Source organism: Macaca fascicularis, chromosome 7 (assembly GCF_037993035.2).
Source record: "Macaca fascicularis isolate 582-1 chromosome 7, T2T-MFA8v1.1".
In the NCBI taxonomy this organism is placed as follows: domain Eukaryota; kingdom Metazoa; phylum Chordata; class Mammalia; order Primates; family Cercopithecidae; genus Macaca; species Macaca fascicularis.
The window spans coordinates 86,045,281-86,066,140 of record NC_088381.1 but is presented as its reverse complement, the minus strand read 5'-3'; the positions used below and the strand labels follow the sequence as shown (position 1 = coordinate 86,066,140).

At 42.0% G+C, this 20,860-nt stretch overlaps 1 protein-coding gene across 12 annotated transcripts in view; it reads right to left on the bottom strand.

Moving 5' to 3' along the window:
- Positions 1 to 20,860, bottom strand: part of LRRK1 (leucine rich repeat kinase 1) — a 154,574-nt gene that overhangs the window by 65,653 nt on the left and 68,061 nt on the right. For all 12 annotated transcript variants that reach the window (XR_012415491.1, XM_065548549.1, XM_073996851.1 and 9 more), the window contains 2 exons: positions 17,502 to 17,681; positions 16,914 to 17,062 (listed from right to left, as the gene is read on the bottom strand). Coding sequence is in view for 11 of the 12 variants with exons in the window: in XM_065548549.1 (XP_065404621.1) it covers positions 16,914 to 17,062; positions 17,502 to 17,681 (329 nt within the window). In the remaining variant the exon portion in view is untranslated. The remainder of the gene's footprint in view (positions 1 to 16,913; positions 17,063 to 17,501; positions 17,682 to 20,860) is intronic.

The following is a 20,860-nucleotide window of genomic DNA, read 5'->3' as shown; positions in this document are numbered from 1 at the left end:
CGGAGCACCTGATGTCAGGTATTCCTGCTACAGGTGGTGCCCTGTTTGGTCTCTTGGTTAAGGTGGTGTCTGTCAGTCCCTCCTTTGTAAAGGTTAACATTACACCCTTTGTGATTAGTAAACAATCTGTGGGGTGATATTCTGAGATTATGTGACTATTCTGTGTTTCTACATCCTTTTGCTCAGTGGGTTTAGCATCCCTTGCTGATCCTGGCCTGAATCAATTAGTACAATGGTGGTTGCAAAGAGGAAGTTTTGCTAAAGCTACCTTTCCTTCTACATGTATTACCTGGCATTCTTCTGTACAGAAAAGCATTGCCTCCTCACCTCTTTAAGTATCACTATGGACACATGGATTCTTTTTTTCCCAAGTATCATTATTTTTTGATGCCCAAGTCATCCCCAATTTGTCTGGGGAACTCCATTTTGGGTGAGAGAATGCCCCTTGTGTTCCTGTGACATATAGTTATCAGTTTTGGGGTACCTCCTTGCTTCCTGGAAAATAAGATCTTCCAGTCTCCTCTTGTACTTTCTAAGCCCAGACCTTGATTCCCTTTAGCAAAAATTGGTATTTAGAAACCAAGATCTGGGTGTGAGGTGTGTTCATCACTGCTGGACTGTCACTGCTTCTCAGCCCATTGATGGGACACAGCTCTGTATTTAACATGAGTGCATTCCGACGCCTCCAATTCAACACAGGAAAGTGGGTTTTTTTCCTAATCTTTCCATAATCCACAATTCACGATTGTATCACTCTTCATTCCATTATCATTGGTTTTAATCTATTAAATAAGTGGCTTGGATTAGATGATGCCTAGGTCAATTCTGGTCCCAATATATTTTCTGGTTGTCATCTTGCAAAGTACAGTGGCCTTCCATGAGGAGTCTTTGGATAAGCATGACTGTCAACCAAGCAACAGGCTGACAGGAAGGTCACCATGTGGACTTTGCAATGCCAAGTCAAAAAAGGTTCCACAGGGCCTGTATGCTTCTCCTTCCTGGATTCACAGAGACATACCCAGGTCTCAGGGGCAAGGGCCAGACAGCTGAACATGGAATAAAGGTATTAAGATTGCAATCCAACCCTCTCCACTCACTCTGCATGGCCGTTATGGTCATTCAATATTGAATGGTTTGTACCCAAAATGAAATGGCAGCCAAAGGCAAGATGCAGAGGAGGCTGGTTATGGTTTTGGTTTTGACAACACATCTTAAGTGTCTATTGAAAATCTTTAAATTAAAATCTGAGGACCATCATAAAATAAACAAAACAACAGGAAATAATCAAAGTGTTACTATAACATGACCCAATTACAGTACAAATCCCTTGGGGAAGGGCTTAGGTGTGGCTGTCCTTACAATGGCAGCCTCCCTCTCAACACCTCTTCCACATCCCCTGAGCTGGGGCTGGAGCCCTGAACTGCAGAAGGAGCAGCGGCTCGGCCTCAGGCTGCTTAACTAACTCCATGTGAACTCTGAGCAAGTCGCAGTGGAGGTGAGCACTTACTTAGGCTCTGTCCAGCTTGAGATCCCATGTGTTAACCTCACCACTGATCTGTGTGGCACTGACTCAGCCCACATTTCTTTTGCTGCGGCAGACAGCATGGCCAACCAGAACCCGGACTGTACACTCCACAGTACAGAGCCCTGCCTGGCTGCCTCTGCAGCTCAACCTCATACCCACTATGCAGCAGAAACTAAATCAGTGTTTGTGAGCTGAAGAAATTCAAGTCACCAAGACTTGCAAGCAATCCACTCTGTGCACTTCTTACCAGATCAATCATCCTGAAATATCAGTCTGCTCAAGACCTTTCAGCTTTCCCTAGCCCACTCAGCCTTTAGCAGAACATCCAAAGTCCTTCCTTTGCAGCCTCACAGCCCCCCAGTTGGCTCCAACCCACTTTTTCAACTTTATGTCTTCCTACCTTTCATAGCTTCTCCCTGCCCACCCAGAGCAGCCTCTGATTTATAGTGATGCCCTTTGCCTTCCTGCGGGCAATGATTTGTGGGGTTACTTTATTCTAGATAAAAGAAATTAGGGGAGGGGGCACACTCCCAGAGCAGGGGAATTCAAGGCCAAGGAAAAGTTACCAATTGAAGTGCAGAAACTGCATGTTCATAAATAAACTGCAGGGCTCACAAAGTAGGCCCAACATTGACATTTGTAGGAAGGCTTTGGGGGCTACAAGGGTGTAGCCTTGCTGTTGGTAACTGACTGGCCCATGTGCTCAAGGGGCTGCTGGGGTGCTCTGGGGCTGCAGACCTCCCCTGCCTCCTTATTGGAATGTGAGTTATCATGGTGACCAAAGGGGCCAAGATGGGAGGTCAACGTGGGAAGTACAAGGGGGGCTGGGCCTGGAGCTAAGAGGGTGATATGGTTTGGTTGTGTCCCCACCCAAATGTCATCTTGAATGAGATAGAGAATTATGGGTAGCTCCCATAATTCCTATGTGTTGTGGGGGGCACCTGGTGGAAGATAATTAAATCATGGGGTGGTTTCCCCCATACTGTTCTCGTGATAGTGAACAAGTCTCAGGGGATCTGATGGTTTTATAAGCGGAAGCTCCTTTCCCTTGGCTCTCATTCTCTCTCTTGCTTGCTGACATGTAAGATGTGCCTTTCACCTTCTGCCATGATTGTGAGGCCTCCCCAGTCATGTGGAACTGTGAGTCCATTAAACCTCTTTTTCTTTATAAATTGCCCAGTCTCAAGTATGTCTTTATCAGCAGTGTAAAAACAGACTAATACAGAAGGTCTTTGCATACACCTCTTAGAGTGGACCTCCTTTCTCCTCTTGGAGAAAGCAGATGTTGCCTGTTCCCAAAGCTCTTTCTAGGCTTATGCCCACGCGTTTCTGCAGGACTGATATCCAATAAACTCAAGCCAGGAAGGAAGTGGTAAAAAGCAGTGGTAGTAGTGTGAGGTCAGTAAAGCGGCTGAGATTCTGCAGATGAGGCTGGTCTCTGTTCACACCGTGTGCTGTGAGCATGATGAAGGAGAAACACAACCCTTTCCACCTCTGCGCCCTACTCCATTTACTCTCTCCTGGAATTCACAGTTCCCTCCCTCTCATCCAAATCCCATTCCTGCTGCAAGCCCCAGGTCAGGGATCCCCATCCTCCCCTGAACAAGTGCACATGTTACTATGCTATAACAGGGATGCTGTCTTGAACTTGTGTCCATAAGTTCAGCAACACTTTCTTGAGTATTGCTGTGTGTAAACCATTCTGCCAGGCACTGGGGTGGATATGAAGATGCAGAGGCTGCAGACAGAACTGACACTCAAGTAGCTTATGATTCAGAGGGAAGGGGTGTGTCTACATGTGTGTGGGGCGGTGTGCATGTCTTTGTGGTTGTGTATGTGTGCCCATCTGGCTGCCCTAACTCAAAGGTTTCCTGACCTTCATGGTGTCAAACAGCACGTGATGCTGACCACCCAGCCAAGAAAGAACACTTGTAGGGAAACCTCCTGTGCTTCCTCTGGCGGTATTGCTTTATCAGAAGAAAATCATCAATAAGAAATAAGTGGCTGTGTGTACCACTGATTCCCCTCAACATGAGAAAGAGGAGAAAGCATATGTCACCAGTTCCCGGAGCTCTTTCTAGGCATATACCCACTGTGTTTCTGCAGGACATCTGATAAACTCAAGCTGGGAGGGAAGTGGTAAAAAGCAGAAGTCTGCAAAAATGTTGACACTTGGAAAATAGACACGCTTGGAAATGGTTTCTGGGCTGGATGGACATTGAAAAATCTGGTGTGGGGCTAGTCTGAAAACTGATTTACAAAAGTTATTTTCTTTTTTAAGCACAGACATTACAGGGTGCCCAGGTGTCCACAAAGTGGCAGAGAGAAATGAGAAAAAATGCACAGTTAGAAAAAATGTCCAGGGCTGGGCGCGGTGGCTCATGCCTGTAATCCTAGCACTTTGGGAGGCCGAGGCAGGCAGATCACTTGAGGTCAGGAGTTCAAGACCAGCCTGGACAACATGGTGAAGCCCTGTCTCTACTAAAAATATGAAAAATTAACTGGGTGTGGTGGTGCACACCTGTAGTCCCAGCTGCTTGCGCGGCTGAGGCAGAAGAATCACTTGAACCCGGGAGGTGGAAGTTGCAGTGAGCTGAGATTGCACCACTGCACTCCAATCTGGGTGACAGAGCCAGATTCCATCTCAAAATAAAAAATAAATAAATAAAAAGATGTTCATACACTTGACATTAAAACCTAGCTCTTCCAGCCCTGGAGCCCTCATTAGTCCTCATTATTTATTTGTGTTTAGTCCGGGCAGAATCACAATAAACAAGATTCTGAGACAGCAAAGCCAGCAATTATATAATCCTATCCATGAAGGCTAAACTACAAAATCAATGACAGCTGGTTAAGGAGAAGCCAACAATTCAACACACCCGTGGTTAAGCTCCACCCACTCTATCACAGAGAGAGGGAGGATGTGTTCATGTTGGTTTTTCAAGCATGAGCCCTTTAAATCTCAGTCCAAGTAAAAGAAAGTACCACTTTCTCCAGAAGGCGCAGTCCTATGATTTCAGAAACTTGTTCTTCATGGCAGTGGCAGTGACTTGGGTGGCTTTCAAGAAGGATTAGGTGTATTTAAGGGCAACTGGTTCATTCTAGACTGATGTGTAACAAGGGCCTCCTCATCCGGTGATGGAAGCTGCCATTCAGGAGGGTACTAGATACCTTTACATGATGCTTCCTGGAGATGTTAGCCATAAAATTGCCACAGTGAATGAAGCACTGCCCCACAATGACATCTCTTATGTTTTTATATCAGTGCAAACCTATGAGTTGAAGAAAAAAATTGTTTAGTGAAGAGTTGGCATCTACAAAGCTTTTAGCCTGGTTTGAGCCTCAGCAGATGTGGCTGGCACCCCAGCCCAGTGCAGACTCAGAAAAGGACTCCTGCTCCCGGTGACGTATGTACACAGGTGTGCCCCTGTATGATTCTGTGGGGTCAAGAGCAGCTTTGCCAGACTGAAGTTGTAATGTTAGCTACTTACTAGGTCTCACTGAACCCACAAAGCAGAATCCATAGCTCTTCTCATGTCTCCAGCTCCTTGTTCCTGTCAGTTGGTCAGTATTTTGCTTTTGGCTCATGAGTAAGAATCTTCCCCCCTAGAAACTATAGATCCTTTCAGAGCACAGACTATGGCTCAGTGACAAAAGGGCACGCCACAGTAAAAGGCAAGTAATAGGTATCTATTCAATGAAGACACACATATTACAATGGGGGGAAATACACAGAAAGTTCTTGAACTTGTCAATTCTTGGCCCATACAAACCCCAAGTCTTTCTTTCTGCAGTGAAGCAAAGATTCCTGGGATGGTGCCTTCTTGTTGAACCAGCCAGTAAGACAAGAGCCACATTCTGATACGCAGAAGTAACAACAAGAACAACTGAACAACGAAAGGAGCTGCAAAATCAATGAGCCTAATCGGAAATGAAGAGACTCACTCAAAGGCCTGGAGAACATGCCAAAAGAAGCTCTGAAAACAAAGATGCTCAGAGCAGCAGGCCCAGAAATGACATCTGAAGGCTCATCCCAGGTTATCTGCATGACGCCAATGATTATAGTAGAGAAGAGATGATGGCTGCAGAGAGGGTCTGTGGACTGATGCCCACAAGCTGAAGGTAAATTTCAAGGCTACAAATGTCCTCTGGGAATCCAGACCATCAGAAGGGGCCCTCAGTGACAGGGATTCAGTGACAGAGAATCGGCAACACTGGAGACAGCAGCTCTGTCCCAGCGTCCTTGTGCATGTAAAGGCCAAAACGGAACCAAAACAAACTGTGCCTCATCTCTGCTCCCAGGAGAAATACTCATTGTGGGTTTTCTAAACACCTACTTCTCAAGTCCCTGCACTCTGGTGGAGACAAGCTCTTAAGGAGAAAGGAGGCATTTAAAACGGGAGGATGAGAAGGACACTGTACCTTGACTGTCCGTCTACCTGGTGTCTAAGGTGGCCCGTGGCAGGTGGATCCAGGCCAAGGGCAATGAAGTGAAGGCGGCAAGGATGGTGTGATGGGTTGCAGTGTATCCCTCCAAAAAGATACACTGAAGTCCTAAAGTCCTGTACCACGGAATGTGACTTTAATCAAAAACAGAGGTCATCTAGCCAAAATGAGGTTATTGTGGGGGCTATCATCCAATATGACTGGTGTTCTTATGAAAAAGGAGAAATTTGAACATAGAGGCAGACAATGGGAAGACGATGTGAAGACACAGGGAGAAGTTAGCAGATGACTGGAGAGATGTGGCCCCAAGCCGAGGAGCGTCAGGCACCACCAGTAGTCCCCAGCAGCTGAAAGGGGCAGGGAAAGACCCTGCCTCAGAGCTTCCAGGAGAAGCTGACCCTTTCAACACCTTGACCATGAACTGCTGGCCTCCAGGAGTGTGAGAGAATAAATTTCTGTTGTGTTAAGCACCCGGTTTTGGGTGCTTTGTTTCAGCAGGTCTAGGAATTCAGATGGTAATTCCTATCTGAAGGGAAGAGAGGGGAGGTCTGGACATTCCATTGACACAGATTATGGTCACAATCACACAGATTACAAAAGGAAAGGCAAGGATCAGACTCTTAGAAAGCCAAAAGCATTCCTGTTGAGATAAATAGATTAGAAATGTAATTTTAAAAGGAAATGACAATGACAGAAAAATCAGCCATTAAATTTGGGGAAAGCCTGTGAGGACTCTATGGTGTAAATGGAAAATTTCAGAAAGGACTTGAGAGTAACTACCACAGGGAGTAGTGAAAGGAGAGACAAGAAAATGGGGGGACAGTTTCCTTCTAATCTAAGAGGGGCTTACCCACTTAAATAAAAGACTAAATGAGAGAAAACAATGAAGTCAGTTTTGACAATAGCATGTCTATTAAAAATATTGTAAATATCAGAATTAGTGGTTAGCTGCCAATATGTTCAAACAAAGAAAGGAAATATTACCATAGAAACCAGATAAGTGAGAAACCTAAGCACAAAAATAGCTTACAATATACACTTCTGATCATATATTAAACAGTCAACATGTAACATTCTGTATTAAACAATCAACATGTAACAATCTGTATTAAACAGTCATTGTAACAATCTGTGGCTACAAGTCCAGACTCTAGGCAAACAATCTGGAAGTAGAAATGTAAGATTTACTTACCCAGATAAAAATTATCAGTGACACAATCCGAGAAAAAGCGAACATTGTATGAAACAAACAAGGAATATAAAGAATCAACTCCCAAAGGCTCCTAATTCAATATAATTTTTTCCCACTTAAATATTTCAAATAACAAATAGTGCCTATGTTATGTAAGTGGTTCCTTAATACAGGATTCGTTTCATTTTATGAGTCAAAACCAGTTACTTTGCAAGGGCCGTTAAAATTCCAGCCCAATTACATGTAGGTACATGGATACAAAACTGCAACAAAATATTTAATCAGCTACAACTAAACTCAGAGATTTAAGTTCTCTGACCAGGTAGGGTCTACACAAAGACAACAGCACCGCAGTAATTTAGGGAGAAGCACAGCACACTCTGTCAGAGAAAGGGAAACAGAGCTCCTCTTTTAAGCAAGTGAATGCCAAAAGATGTGTTTAGTAAAATGCATCACTTTTTCTTTGCTAAAATTCTTTAAAAATAGGTACAGAGGTTTTTTAAACAAAAAGCAACATTGTACGTTTTTCTGTATTATTTCAGTCATTCCTTTTAAAAATAGGAAACTTACAAGAAATCTCCTGTCACTAGTTCCAACTTAGGAATTTTGCCAATAGCAATTTGAGAGAGGGGAAAAAAATGCAAGAAATAAAAATATGGTGTCTGCAGTTAACTAAGATACTTAACTTGCTTTTGAGATAACCCTCAGTTTTCTCAACTTGTAAATAAAGACAAAACTTCCACCTCACAGGCTGTATAAGAGATTAAAATACAATATTTTGGCAAAGTACTTTTTTAAAGCTATGAGGCCCTATGTAAACAGAAGGGAAGATATTGCATACAAAAATTTCAACCATCCACCCATTCATTCACCCATCCACCTATCCACCCATCCACCTGTTCATCCATGCAACCATGCAATCATCCACCTACCCATCTACCCACCCATCTATCTATCCATCCATTCATCCATCCATCCATGCAACCATGTAACCATCAACCCACCCATCTACCCACCCATCTATCTATCCATCAATCTATCCATTCATCCATCTACCATCCTCCTATCCATCCATGCAACCATCCACTGACCCATCTATCTATCCATGCAACTATCCATCTATCCATCCATCCACACACCCACCCACCCATGCATTTTCTACCTACTCACCTATCCATTCTGTTCCAAGCCCTACACCGAGAGGAAAACACAGGGTGAGTAAAATTGGCCAAGGTTTCTGCTTTGAGGAGGCTTCCAGTCATGTGGAGAAATTGATTAAAGAAGAATGTCACCCAAACAGATAACCCCAAACTTTGTTTAGTGCTTTGAATAAAACTGACAGGGAGCTCTGAGACATAGAAGGCTGGAGTTGGGGCGAGTGACTACGCCTGAGGGTTAAGGAAGGCCTTCCTGAGGGTATTGTGTGGGGATCTGCAGGGTGTCCTGGGTCAAGGAGCAGCAGTGTGCTGAGTGCTGAGGAGGCAGGCTCGCTTTTACCTGACGAGGCGTGGTCTGCTTGCGGGTACAGCATGGATGGTATAGCCTTTGCCTGCCACCAGATATGTTGGCTTCCTTTCTTTCTTTTTCTCTTTCTTTCTTCTTTCTTTCTTTCTTTCTTTCTTTCTTTCTTTCTTTCTTTCTTTCTTTCTTTCTTTCTTTCTTTCTTTCTTTCTTTCTTTCTATTTTGAGACAGAGTCTTGTTCTGTCATCCAGGCTGAAGTGCAATGGCACTATCTCAGCTCACTGCAACCCTGCCTCCTGGTTTCAAGTGATTCTCCTGTCTCAGTCCCACAGTAGCTGGGATTATAGGCATGCACCACCACACCCAGCTAATGTTTGTATTTTTAGTAGAGATGGGGGTTTCACCATGTTGGCCAGGCTGGTCTCAAACTCCTATCCTCAGGTGATCCACCACCTCGACCTCCCAATGTGCTAGGATTATAGGCATGAGCCACCACACTTAGCAGACATGTTGGTTTCTTTCCCCCATGTCTTCTTATCACAAATAGCAGTGCTTTGACCATGTTTGTGGCAATCACTATTGATTTCATTTGAATTATGTCCTAGAGGTATTCTTCAGAAAGGAAATACTGAATTCAGAACAGTTCACTGGGAGAAAAGAGGTTTATAGCTTTTGCCACATGATGCCAATTACTTTCCACACATATGGAACCAATTCACAGTGCCAGCAGCAAGACATTGGTGTGTCCGTTGCTCTACTGCTCTGCCAAATATCTTACTCAGTGTGTATATTTATTTTTGCTAGTTTAATAGGTGTGTGACAGTACTTGCAAGTTGTTTTAATTTGAATTTCTGTAATTGCCAGTAATGTTGTATATGTTTCCATGCCACGATTTACTGCCAGTGTTTTCTTACATGTAAATTAACTGTTCATTTTTCTCAAATTTTTACTTAGTGGAATCTGTGAGCAATGTGAAAGCCAGGGCAAGAGTCTAGCCATCACTGCTGAGTCCCAAGCATCTAGCAGGTGATCTATAAACTTTGGCTAAATTAAATTCAATCATCAACTGACATGGAATTGCATCAGTGATCTGCTTTGGATTTAACTGTTTGTCAGTTATTTTTTCCGAACTATTTTCCATGTCTTTTCTTTTTAAAATTATGTTTTAGTATAAATAATTTTGCTTTAATGTTCATGTTATTTCTGATCATATATCTTCATATATGTTTAGAAATTGAAAGGCAATCATTTCCCTCTTAAAACTGGGATAAACATGCTTTTAAATATATATGTATCTATAGATATAAGATCTATAGATATTATATTAATAATCATATCTATAGATATGCATATTCTGATGAGTTTTCAAAGCTTAACGTTAACTTGTCTAGAATCCATTTGCATCGTAATGAACCTAAATCTCTGTACTGATATCCAACAGTTCTCACAGCCTTGGATAATGTTTCTTACTCTTATTCTCTTTCTTATTCTTTTCTCATTACGTCCTCTAGTTTGTCACTTAAGTTCAAATAATAGTTTTTCTGTTTCTGCCTGTCTAGCTTAATCATTTTTCTCTGTTGTTATCTAAATACAAGTGATTGATATGCTGGCTGCTTTGTAGGATGTCTTAAAATCCAGCAGGACAGCATGAACACCGGACTGAAAAGCCATGTGCTGTTCCCATTCACTATTCTGCCATGTGACCCCTGGCTACCCATTTTCGAGTTCTACGAAGCACTAACATACACATGGATAGCATTACATTTGTCTCCTGTTCCACAGGGAAAGCATATGGACGAGGAAGAGGACAGGGGAAGCTTCAGTATTTGGAACCTAGAGAAAATGGGCATGTGTGGGACAATGGACTGAACTGCTCACCAGGGCACAAGAAAAGTGGAACTGGTGGAAGGATGCTGGGAACAGTCCAGGGTTTGCTTTCGTGATTCTCAGAGGGTAGGGAAAGGGCACCCTCTTCTGTTCACACAAGCAATTGTTGAAAAGGCCAGGCCAAGAGGAGTCAGGGTCCATGCCCCAGCACTGGCTCTTACCATGGGGGCCTTGCTGGGCCAGGCTGAATTCTGGGAATGCCAGTGCCCACATCTGGTCCTATAGCAGCACCGCCTGCTGAGAAGAGGGTATGTGGCACCAGGGAAGTGGTGATGTGTGTGGAAGTGCTCTGCAATGCACAAAACTCTGGAATAACACCCTCTGCACCAAATGTGAGGTCCTACTTAAGACAGGGATGTTCCCCAGAGGCTTCAGGAAAGGCCACCAGCCCCCGGCCATCAGGCACTCTCATGAGCACGCAGCCGTAGCTCCGCTGCCTCCATCAGCAGCTTGCATGGCCCCAGTAAAGCGCCTGCCTTAACTCTGAGGATGTACAGCTGGGCTGCTTGCGCTCAGGCACTGACACGCAGACATGAAGGGTGGGGCACCAGGAACTTGTAAGCTACATAAGGCGGAACTGATCCAAAAAGTAATAATAAATGTCCCTCTCTCTTTAGGTTAGCTGCCAGATTTGAAATCATTAGAGACTTTTAAAAGGAAATTAATAATTTCCCCGTTGGGTTGTTTGAAAGTTAATTTCAGGTCTGGTCTACTTCCCACATTTAAAACAGCCCCAGTGAGCCCTCAGCCTGGCTCTCTAACTGCTGAACAGGAACGAACATCGTGGTTATTCTGGGATCTGATTAGGTTTTCCTGGCATTTCTGAGTTTTCTTTTTCCTTTCTGGGTGTGACAACATCAAAGCATTAAGCTATTTCTTATGGCAACACAGCTAAACATTGACACGATGTTCACCACGAACTCAGGCCATCTTATTAGACGTTCAGGCAAAACTTCAGCAGCTTTAAAAGGAGCACTGCCCAGCCAGGCAAACAGCGTGGCCAGATCTGACTTTACTTCACTTTTGTTCCTTAAAGAGTGTGTTCCAGCAGTCCAGACCATACAGTGTGGCCTCTGGAACCTTCTTCAACCAAACACCAACAAAACCCACGCAGCCAGCCACCGCCAATGGAAAACAAATGTGGGTTTCTGTGCACTTTCTCCCTTTGCTGGCAGAGGTTGATTCGGGCTATGCTTGACCCAGAAACATGCAGAGGGGCTGCTGTACCTGAACCGGCTGTGGCTTCCACGCAGGTAGCAAATTACATTAAAAAATACTGACCAGCTGGTGGGTTAAGCAGAGCTCAACCACACAAAAAACACGACGGCACATGCATGATCTCCCTAAGACATCATCGTGTGGCCCATGACTGCTTGTTGTACCAGGGCTGGAGCAACAACCTCCATCACGTGTGCCCTGACAGAACTGTTACTTCAACAAGGTCACAGCCACAAGTGCCAGCAGTGCCAAAGGAGTTTTCAGGCCATGTATCATGTCAGTGAAGCGCCCTTTTAATGCCTACCCTTGTGTAATATTCTGAACCAACCCAAACTCTCAGTTTAATCCCACTGGATACCTAGGAAGGTAGGAGCACTTACCTCTGGCTCCTGAGTCATCCTTCCTGACTGCTGGAACCCTCTGCCTGGACCCCTCTCTCCTCTCTTCTGCAAGCAGCACAGAAGGAATGTGCTGTTGCAGGTTGGAGATGATGGGGCAGCCAGGTACACCCACTCCAAAGTACTTGCTTTTGAAATTCACTTGAATGCTAAAAATACCATCTGCTTTGGGGAAGCTCAAGGGGTCCTTGTGACTCAGGTTGTGCTGAAATTTCATTTCCTCTTCTGATTCCACGCAACAGAGCCAATGAGAGGAAAAGCAACATTGCCTTTCCCTTGTCTTTTCATTCACAAAATGCAGTAATCACATCCTCCATGCTCTATGCCAACCTTGGCATGTGTAAGAAGAGTTACCTCACAGAAAAGATCACAGGTAGAAGACAACAGCCGTTTCTGCTTTTACCCTTACACCAAGAAAATCAGAGTCACTGGCTCTTGACTTTGGGTGCACATTGGAATCATCTGGAGAATTTTTAAAACTCCTCATGCCAGGTGTCACCCCACAGATTCGGATTTAATCAGTGTAGGATGTGGTCTGAGCATCCAGATTTTTAAAAGTTCCCAGGGATTCTGATGTGCAGAGAATCATTAGTCTATGTGAAACCTAGGCGGTATAGTTCAGGAGCTGAGAACTGGGGAAAGCCCTGCGTTCGGGAGTCTAAGCATCAGTACTCATCCTTGGACAAATAACATAATGTCTTTGTACCTCAATAATTTCATCTGTAAAACAGACACTATTCCCTGCAGTTCTTACTGAGGTCTTATGAGGACCTAATAAGATAAGAAAGTGCTTGGAAAAATAACAAGCACTACATAGATGTAAGGGTTAGATGATCATTATTTCCTTTGGTGATGTGAGGCTAAGAGCAATATAACTAATGTTTATTGAGCACTTATTATATGCCAGGGCCTGTGCTAAGTGCACAGCTGCCCTCCATGGTGAGGACTATTGTTAACCCTGTTTTATAACTGAGAAAACCTACCAAGGAATGAAAGGTAGAAATATACAGAAAGTACAATATCAGTATTCTTTAGAAACTAGGAAACCAGCAGGAATAAGGGAAGGACAAAAAGGTAATAGTAATAAATTAAAGAGATGGAAAAATATATACTAATAGGACAGGTTCTACACAGATATGAAGTGGGTGGATTCCTCTTTCAAAAGCAACACACTCAGATGAGATTAAAACCCAAATGCTGTTTACAAGAAATATACCTACGGTAAAGAGACAGACAAAAACCTGAACATAAATATCTGGGAAAACTTATGCAAGGTTGACACAAAGAAAAAGAGGGCAAAGTGGCCACGTGAAGAGAAAACAAACTCAATTTCAAGGATAGAGACATCAACAGGATTAAGGTGGCCATTTGATATGACCAAAATAGGTATCGATGAGTCATAAAGCCAGAAGCCAGGTATGGGGCAGGGGAATTGCTTGGACCTGGGAGACGGAGGTTACAGTGAGCTGAGACCATCCATTGCACGCCAGCCTGGGTGACAAGAGTGAAACTCCATCTCAAAGAACAAAAACAAAAATAAACAAAAACAAAAAACCCCAAAACAACCATATGAAGAAGGTTTTAATACAGACAGAAGTGAAAATTAATGAAATAACAAATAAAGCAAGTAATTTAAAAAATCTATCATGTTCCTTGACAGTTCCTTGTGTTTTAACATAAATCTCTGGCTGATTTGATTAAGTTTGAAAGAGAAAAAGTAAAATTGTTCAACAGCATAAATGAAAAGAGTAATATAAGTATAGATATAGAAGAAAAGAATAAGAAAAATGTCAATGCAACATTATGATGGCAAATTAAAAAACCTAAAGGAAATGGATAATTTTCTACCAAAATATAATTTCCTGATTTGCACATAAGGGAAAGCAGACAGTGTGAATTGACAAATGACTTCAAAAGCAATCAGAAAATAAAGATCTACTTTATCTAATTAACCATTAACAATAAATAATTCCTATGAGACTTCTCCAGACAATAATAAGATGGGAAGTTTCCCAGGTTATTTTGTAAAGCTAGCATTGTCTTATATAAAACCACATAAAAACATTAAAAATAGAAAATTATAGATCAATTCACCTGTAAACACAGATGCAGAAACTGTAAATAAAATATCAACAGATCAAATCCAGCAGTTAAAAAAAGACAATTAGCATTTATAGTAGGAGTTCAAGGTTGAGTCAATATCTATCATAATCATTTATTCAATTAATAAATTAAAGTAGAAAAGCTATATGAATACACTAATTGCTGCAAAAAGGGATTTGAAAAATTCAGCAATGTTTCCTAATAAAAACTCAAAGCAAAAATGAATACATGGAAACTACCTAAATATAACAAGAACCTATTTGCTAACTGTCTAGAGCAAATGCTCATAAACTGGTGACACCAAGACCTTTAAAATCAGGAATAAGATAGATATAACTGCTAGAATCACGATTATTCAACTTTTGAAATTGCTAAAGATACACAATAAGACATGGAATAATAAGTTGCATAAATATTAGAAGAGATAAACTTGTTTTGAAATTGCAGAATATGTGATCATATATCCAAAAGTATTAAGGAATTCTAGTTAAAAACTACATTAGAGTGAACAAGAGAATATGGAAAAGGAATTGGATAAAATAGAAATAAACAAAACAACTTTTCTCCATACCAGTAATATCAGGTTGGAATAGAAATGGAAAAGATTTATATAAATATATAGATAGTTCATTAATATGGTAGCAAAAACAATAAAAAAGTCACAAATAGACAAGACAGGTCCAGGACTTTTAGGAAGAAAGGAAAAAAATCTCACTAAAGAACATAAAAGCTACAAAATAGAGTCACTATGGGAAATGAGCAAAATAGAAAAACAAATGTCTGATAATAGTCCAGTCAAGATATCTTTGGAAAAAACAAATGAACAGAAAACTTGCATTAACAGATTGTAAGACTTAAATGCAGTGCCTATAATCAAAACAATATGACATTTGCCAGAAACAGATTAATAGGCCAGTGAACCAGTACTGAGAATCCCAAAATGTATACAGATATAGGTACTGGGGAAAATGCCAGTGGTGACATTTCAATTCACAGGAAAAAGAAAACTTTATTTTAAAAATTGTGCTAGAGTAACTGGTTATCTGGAAGAGATAAAAGTTAGCCACCTCCACCCTCTGCCACTTCCCTCATACAATACACACAAATAAATACCAGAAAGGTTAAAGCTTAAAATGTAAAAACTAAATGAATGAAAACATTACAAGGAACTCCAGGAGAATGCTGAAATAAAATTAGAGAGAAAGTGGCCTTCTTGCATAACCACATACCAGAAAGGAAAAGATGAACATATTGAATTATGTATTATTTTATCTTTGCTATCACAAAAGATAACAAAAAAAGAAAAATAATGGATTGGGAAAAATATTGGCAACATTTATGATAAACAAAGTCTTAAAAATCTCTAATGTTCAAAAAAAAAAAAAAAAAAAAAACCCTCCAAAGTGAGAAAGAAAAAAAGACAAACAATCCTTTAGAAAAAATAATCAACCAACATTAACAGGCAGTTCACATAAAGGGAATGCAGATTAATACTATAACATGGAAATTAAAATAAGGTGATATTATTTTTGCCTATCACACTGATGAAAATTAATAGGCTCCAGGATGCCTAATGCTGGCTGAGGTGTGGAGACAGAGAATCCCATATATTGTTGGTGAAAGTGTGAATCACCAGAATGTTTGTGGGCAGTGTTTCCAAAGCAGTCCACTTTTAGGACTGTGCTCTACATAGGCAAACATACTATAGCAAATAAGGCTATATCGCAAGAGGAAAAAAAAAGAAATATTCAAATGTTCACCAATAGGAGGAGAGCTATGTCAACTAAGCTACATTAGCTCTATGTATTTAAAGAATGTACCTAAAAGAATGAGTTGTAGCTACACTAACTGATCTAGAGGAAGTTTATGATAGAGTACTACATTTAAAAAGCCAAGTTGAAGATAATGTAAATAATGCAATACTATTTTTGTTATCAAAATGGGAAATTAAAACTAAAACCTATATAGGTTTATAAATGTTTGTATAGCACTGCATATAGAAGGATGTGAAACGATCCCTACCAGGTTGTTAAATTATTTACTTCAAGGGCAGAAGATTCATAATTTTTATTACCACTCTCAATTGTGATCACTTGTTATAACAATCATATATAACTTTAGTAATTTTAAAATTTAACACCTAAAAATTAAAAAAAAGAAATATGTTAAATATGATATCTTTAATCAATTTTTGAAAAAATCACGAAAACAAAAACAAAAACAAACAAAAAACTTTGGGAGGGAATGAAGCCCAGATGTCCCCTTCAAAACTCATGATGAAATGTAATTGCTGTTGTGAAGATATTAAGGGGTGGGACCATTAAGTGGCAATTAGGCCAAGAAGGCCCCACCGTCATAAATGGATTAATGTTGTTATGTTATTTTGAGGGTGGGTTGGTATAAAAGTGAGTTCTTCCCTCTCAGTCTGTTGGTCTCTTGCTCTTCACCTTCTGTCATGGGATACGACTGCATGAAGGCCCTCACCAGATACCAGCACTTTTGCCATGGGATACCACAGCATGAAGGCCCTCACCAGACACCAGCACTATGCTCTTGGACTTCTCAGTCTCCAGAACTGTAAGCCAAATATATTTCTGTTTATTATAAATTATCCAGTCGGTGGGATTCTGTTACAGCAATACAAAAGGAACTAAATACACTCCACAGGCAGTGACTACTCACTGTTTTTCCCGGATAACTGCTGGGCAAGGCACTGGCTTCAATGAAATACTTTCTCAGCAGATGTTTGCTGGGGTCAGGACTATCCAGTAAGATGTAGGAACAGAAATAGGCCCCATGCCGAAGCAGGAATATTGCAACGTCTTCATTCCCTAAAGGAACAAAACCAGAAAGCTAAAGGCATGCAGGTACAGAAAGTGTCATAGTTGTTGGAAGGGCAGACTCTGATACGTGGAATGGAAACTGAAAAGGTACTTGTGCTGGTTGGACTTCTCTATTTACTTCTCTTGATGCATCAAGTTCCCGTTAGTAGGAGAATTTCTGTGGGGCTTTGCCCTTTGGAGTGCCTCATACAACAGTCCCATTAGACACAGTCAGTCTCTGTCACTGAAATTCCCTTGCGGGGGCAAGTAAGGGGGAAATGAGGAAGGGTGCAGATATTTTGAAAAAGAAACACAGAACAGGAATTGCAAAAGTCTCCTCACAGAGGTAATTTGAGAGCCAAGAGTGAGAATAAAGACACAGTCCCACATCTGGAGGCTGAGATGGTTTGCATGGTCAGGGTTGACTCAGAGTAGTGGGGAAACCTACCTGACTTGATGGCCGCATACAGGGGCAAGCGCACGATGACTGGGAACTCATTCTTCCTGACAGCGTAGCTCTCTGGGTCAGCCCCGTGTGTCAGTACCAGGAGCTTCACAACCCCCAGGTGCCCTTGTTGGCAAGCCAAGGCCAGCATCCAGTTCAGCAGCCGCTGGGGACTGCAGGGACCTGGCAGGAGATGGCAGGACGAAGGGAAAGTACCACTGAAGGGTGCTACTTGCTCCCACTCTGCTCTTCTCTTAGATCATTAGTAACAATGGACTGGTCAAATAAAATGTGGTACATTTGCACCATGGAATACTATACAGTCATAAAAAAGAATGAGATCATGTCCTTTGCAGCAACATGGATGGAGTTGGAGGTGATTATCCTAAGTGAACTAACACAGGAACAGAAAACCAAATACTGCATGTTATCACTTATAAGGGGAAGCTAAACATTGAATGAACATGGACACAAAGAAGGGAACAACAGACACTGGGGACTACTTGAGGGTAGAAGGAGGAAAAAGGGTGAAGATTAAAAAACTACCTATTGGGTACTATGCTTATTACCCAGGTGACAAAATAATCTGCATACCAAACCCCAGCAACATGCAATTTACCCATGTAACAAACCTGCACACGTACCCCTGAACCTAAAGTAAAAGTTAAAAAAAAAAATCCAGCTGTCCTGTTTCCAGCTGAAAGTTGCTTCTGTTGAGTTGATAGTGTTTTCTGGAATAGCCCCTCTGAATTGCATATGACATTTCCACACTTCATTCCACCACCTGCTTGTCAGAAAATGCCAAGCAATGAAATGTAGGATTAAAAATGGCATATCCAGCTTGATCTTAGCCAAATAAAAAATGAATGTGTGGAAATAAGACTAGAAAGAACTACCCCAGTGTTGTGGTATTATCTCTGGGCTCTCCCCTGCCCTCACCCCTCCCCTAGAGTAACATTACATGCAGGAGTATGAACTTTGGAGACAGGCATTTTAGAGTTAAAATAATTTAGCTATGCAATTTTGGACACATTTCTTAATCTCTCTCTTAGTTTGGCTGTTGGTAAAATTGGAATAATAATACTCATCCTCCCAAGTTTAATGTGAGGACTACATCACAAAATGTGTGTCAAGTGCCTGGATCAATAAATCCTAACTCATTATGTTGTGTCATTGTATTATTAGAGTACTAACACTTTCCCACATTTTAAAATAATCTATAATATACATATATTACTTTCATGAATAATAATAATAAAAGCTTTGGTGAAAGAAATGGATCTGTCAGGCCTAAAACTGATAATTTCTCTCCAATAGAACTGCCTACTTAATTCCAGGATGAAATAACACTTAGCACATTGAGTTAACAGGGACAGCGTGGGCTGAAATGTTACAATATCTTCAAGTTCAAAATAGTGCAATATCTTCTGGGTCTAGTTGCCATGGAAAAATGACCTCATCTTCTGCATGGACATTTCCCAAATGCATCATAACACTGTCTCATTTCCAGAGGCACATAGTCTTAGGGATCAAAGTGCTCCCAAGTGAGGAGAGAGTGACCCTCTCCTTCATGACAGGACGTGAATGAAAGCAGGGTCAGGACGGCCCTGTTATTCACCAAAAAAAAACCATGTAGCATAGGACTGAGGCTGGAGCCAGTGCCAAATAAATATCCCTTCTTCTCCCTCTACTGTTAACCAGAATTAATTATTTGTAGGTATGTTAACAGAAAATAAGTGACCCCTAATTCACTTACACAAGAATATCTAGGTAAGAGAAACACAGTAACCATGCTAGTAACTTCTGTTGAGATGGGGATGTGTCAGTCTTTGGAGGCAGGCATTGTATTTCAGGACCATGATTTTAAGATGAGGAAACCAAAGCTCAGAGAGGAGGTTTGGAAATGTAGGAGATTGGTCAGAGTGGTGGGAAAAACTACAGTGAAAGGACGCAAACCTTCTGAAAGTTCAGAAGGTTCTGCAGAGCCCTGGGGGAAAATAGCTGAAGGCAGAGGGCAAGGAGTGTAGGGAAATGTAGCTTAAACAGGCTTATTTACTTATGGTGACCAGGAACTGACCTTTGATCATCTGCTGACTTGCCATTCCCTGAAAGGGGAACAATAAATGTTAATTACGTACAGGTTGTGCTCACTCCAGGTTTTCGGCATTGTGCCTGCATTGAATAAAAGCAAGCAGCTCTAGCTTCTCCAGGCTGCTCTCTGGCCACTAGAGCCAGGCAGTCACGCAGCTGCTCTACACTGTATACCTGTGTCTGAGCACTCATTTCATCCATCAGCCAGGGTCTGCGGGACATACCCAGCAGGGAAACTTCCTGAAGGTCCCATAGTTGGTAAATAACAAGGTCAAGACTTAAACCTTGCTTTGTCTAAAATCAAAGGGTGCTCTCTTAACCACACAAAACCCCTACAGGTATTATCTACAGCCTAAGGCCAATGACACTCAGAGGAGCCCCTCTTCCTCCCTGCTCAGCTTCAGAGACCAGCAATCACTTAACAACATGCTTCAAAGAATAAATCCCATCAACCTCTCATCCCTCTTCTTCTCAAACCCTCCTTTGTTCTCTAGCTGCTGCTTGTTTTTGCTTTTTGTTTGAGAGAGGGTCTCCTTCTATCTCAGCCTGGGGTATAGTAATGTTATCATAGCTGACTGCAGCCTCGGACTCCTGGGCTCAAGTCATTCTCCAACTTCAGCCTCCCGTGTACCTGGGAATATAGGCATGTGCCACCATGCCTGGTTAATTTAGATTTTTTTTTTTTTTTTTTTGTAGAGACAGGGTCTCACTATGTTACTCAGGCTGGTCATGAACTCCTGGGCTCAAGTGATCTTCTTGCCTTGGCCTCCCAATGTGTTGGGATTACAGGCATGAGCCACCATGTCCGGCCTGACTCGTTTGTCTTCTTGTCTTAACTTACTCCTGACCATGGCTGACTTCCCTTCCATCTTGGGAACTCCTTTGCAGGAAGTGCAGGGATGGTACACACTGTTTTTCCCATCTCTGCACTTTCTGCAAAGTCCACCACAATGGTCTGAAATCCTTCAGTCCTCAGCAGCTCTGCTCAGAGTTGAGCTGAAGACAGGATGTTCCTGGGAGCAGTTGAAAACCATGATGAGGTTCAGCCATGCTTCCTGTTCTGCAAAAGCAGGCAGCCCAAGTCCTTCCCTCACTTGTCTGCCAAGTAAACTCCTATTCACTCTGCAAAGCCCAAGTCAGATGTCAGCCTCCCTTGGGAGACCCCATCCTGCATCCAGACAAACCTGCCCCCTGGTGTGCTCCCAGACCTCTGTGTAAAAATACTTCAACCTCAGCATAATTACATTGCACAACGTTACTCCTTTCTGCCT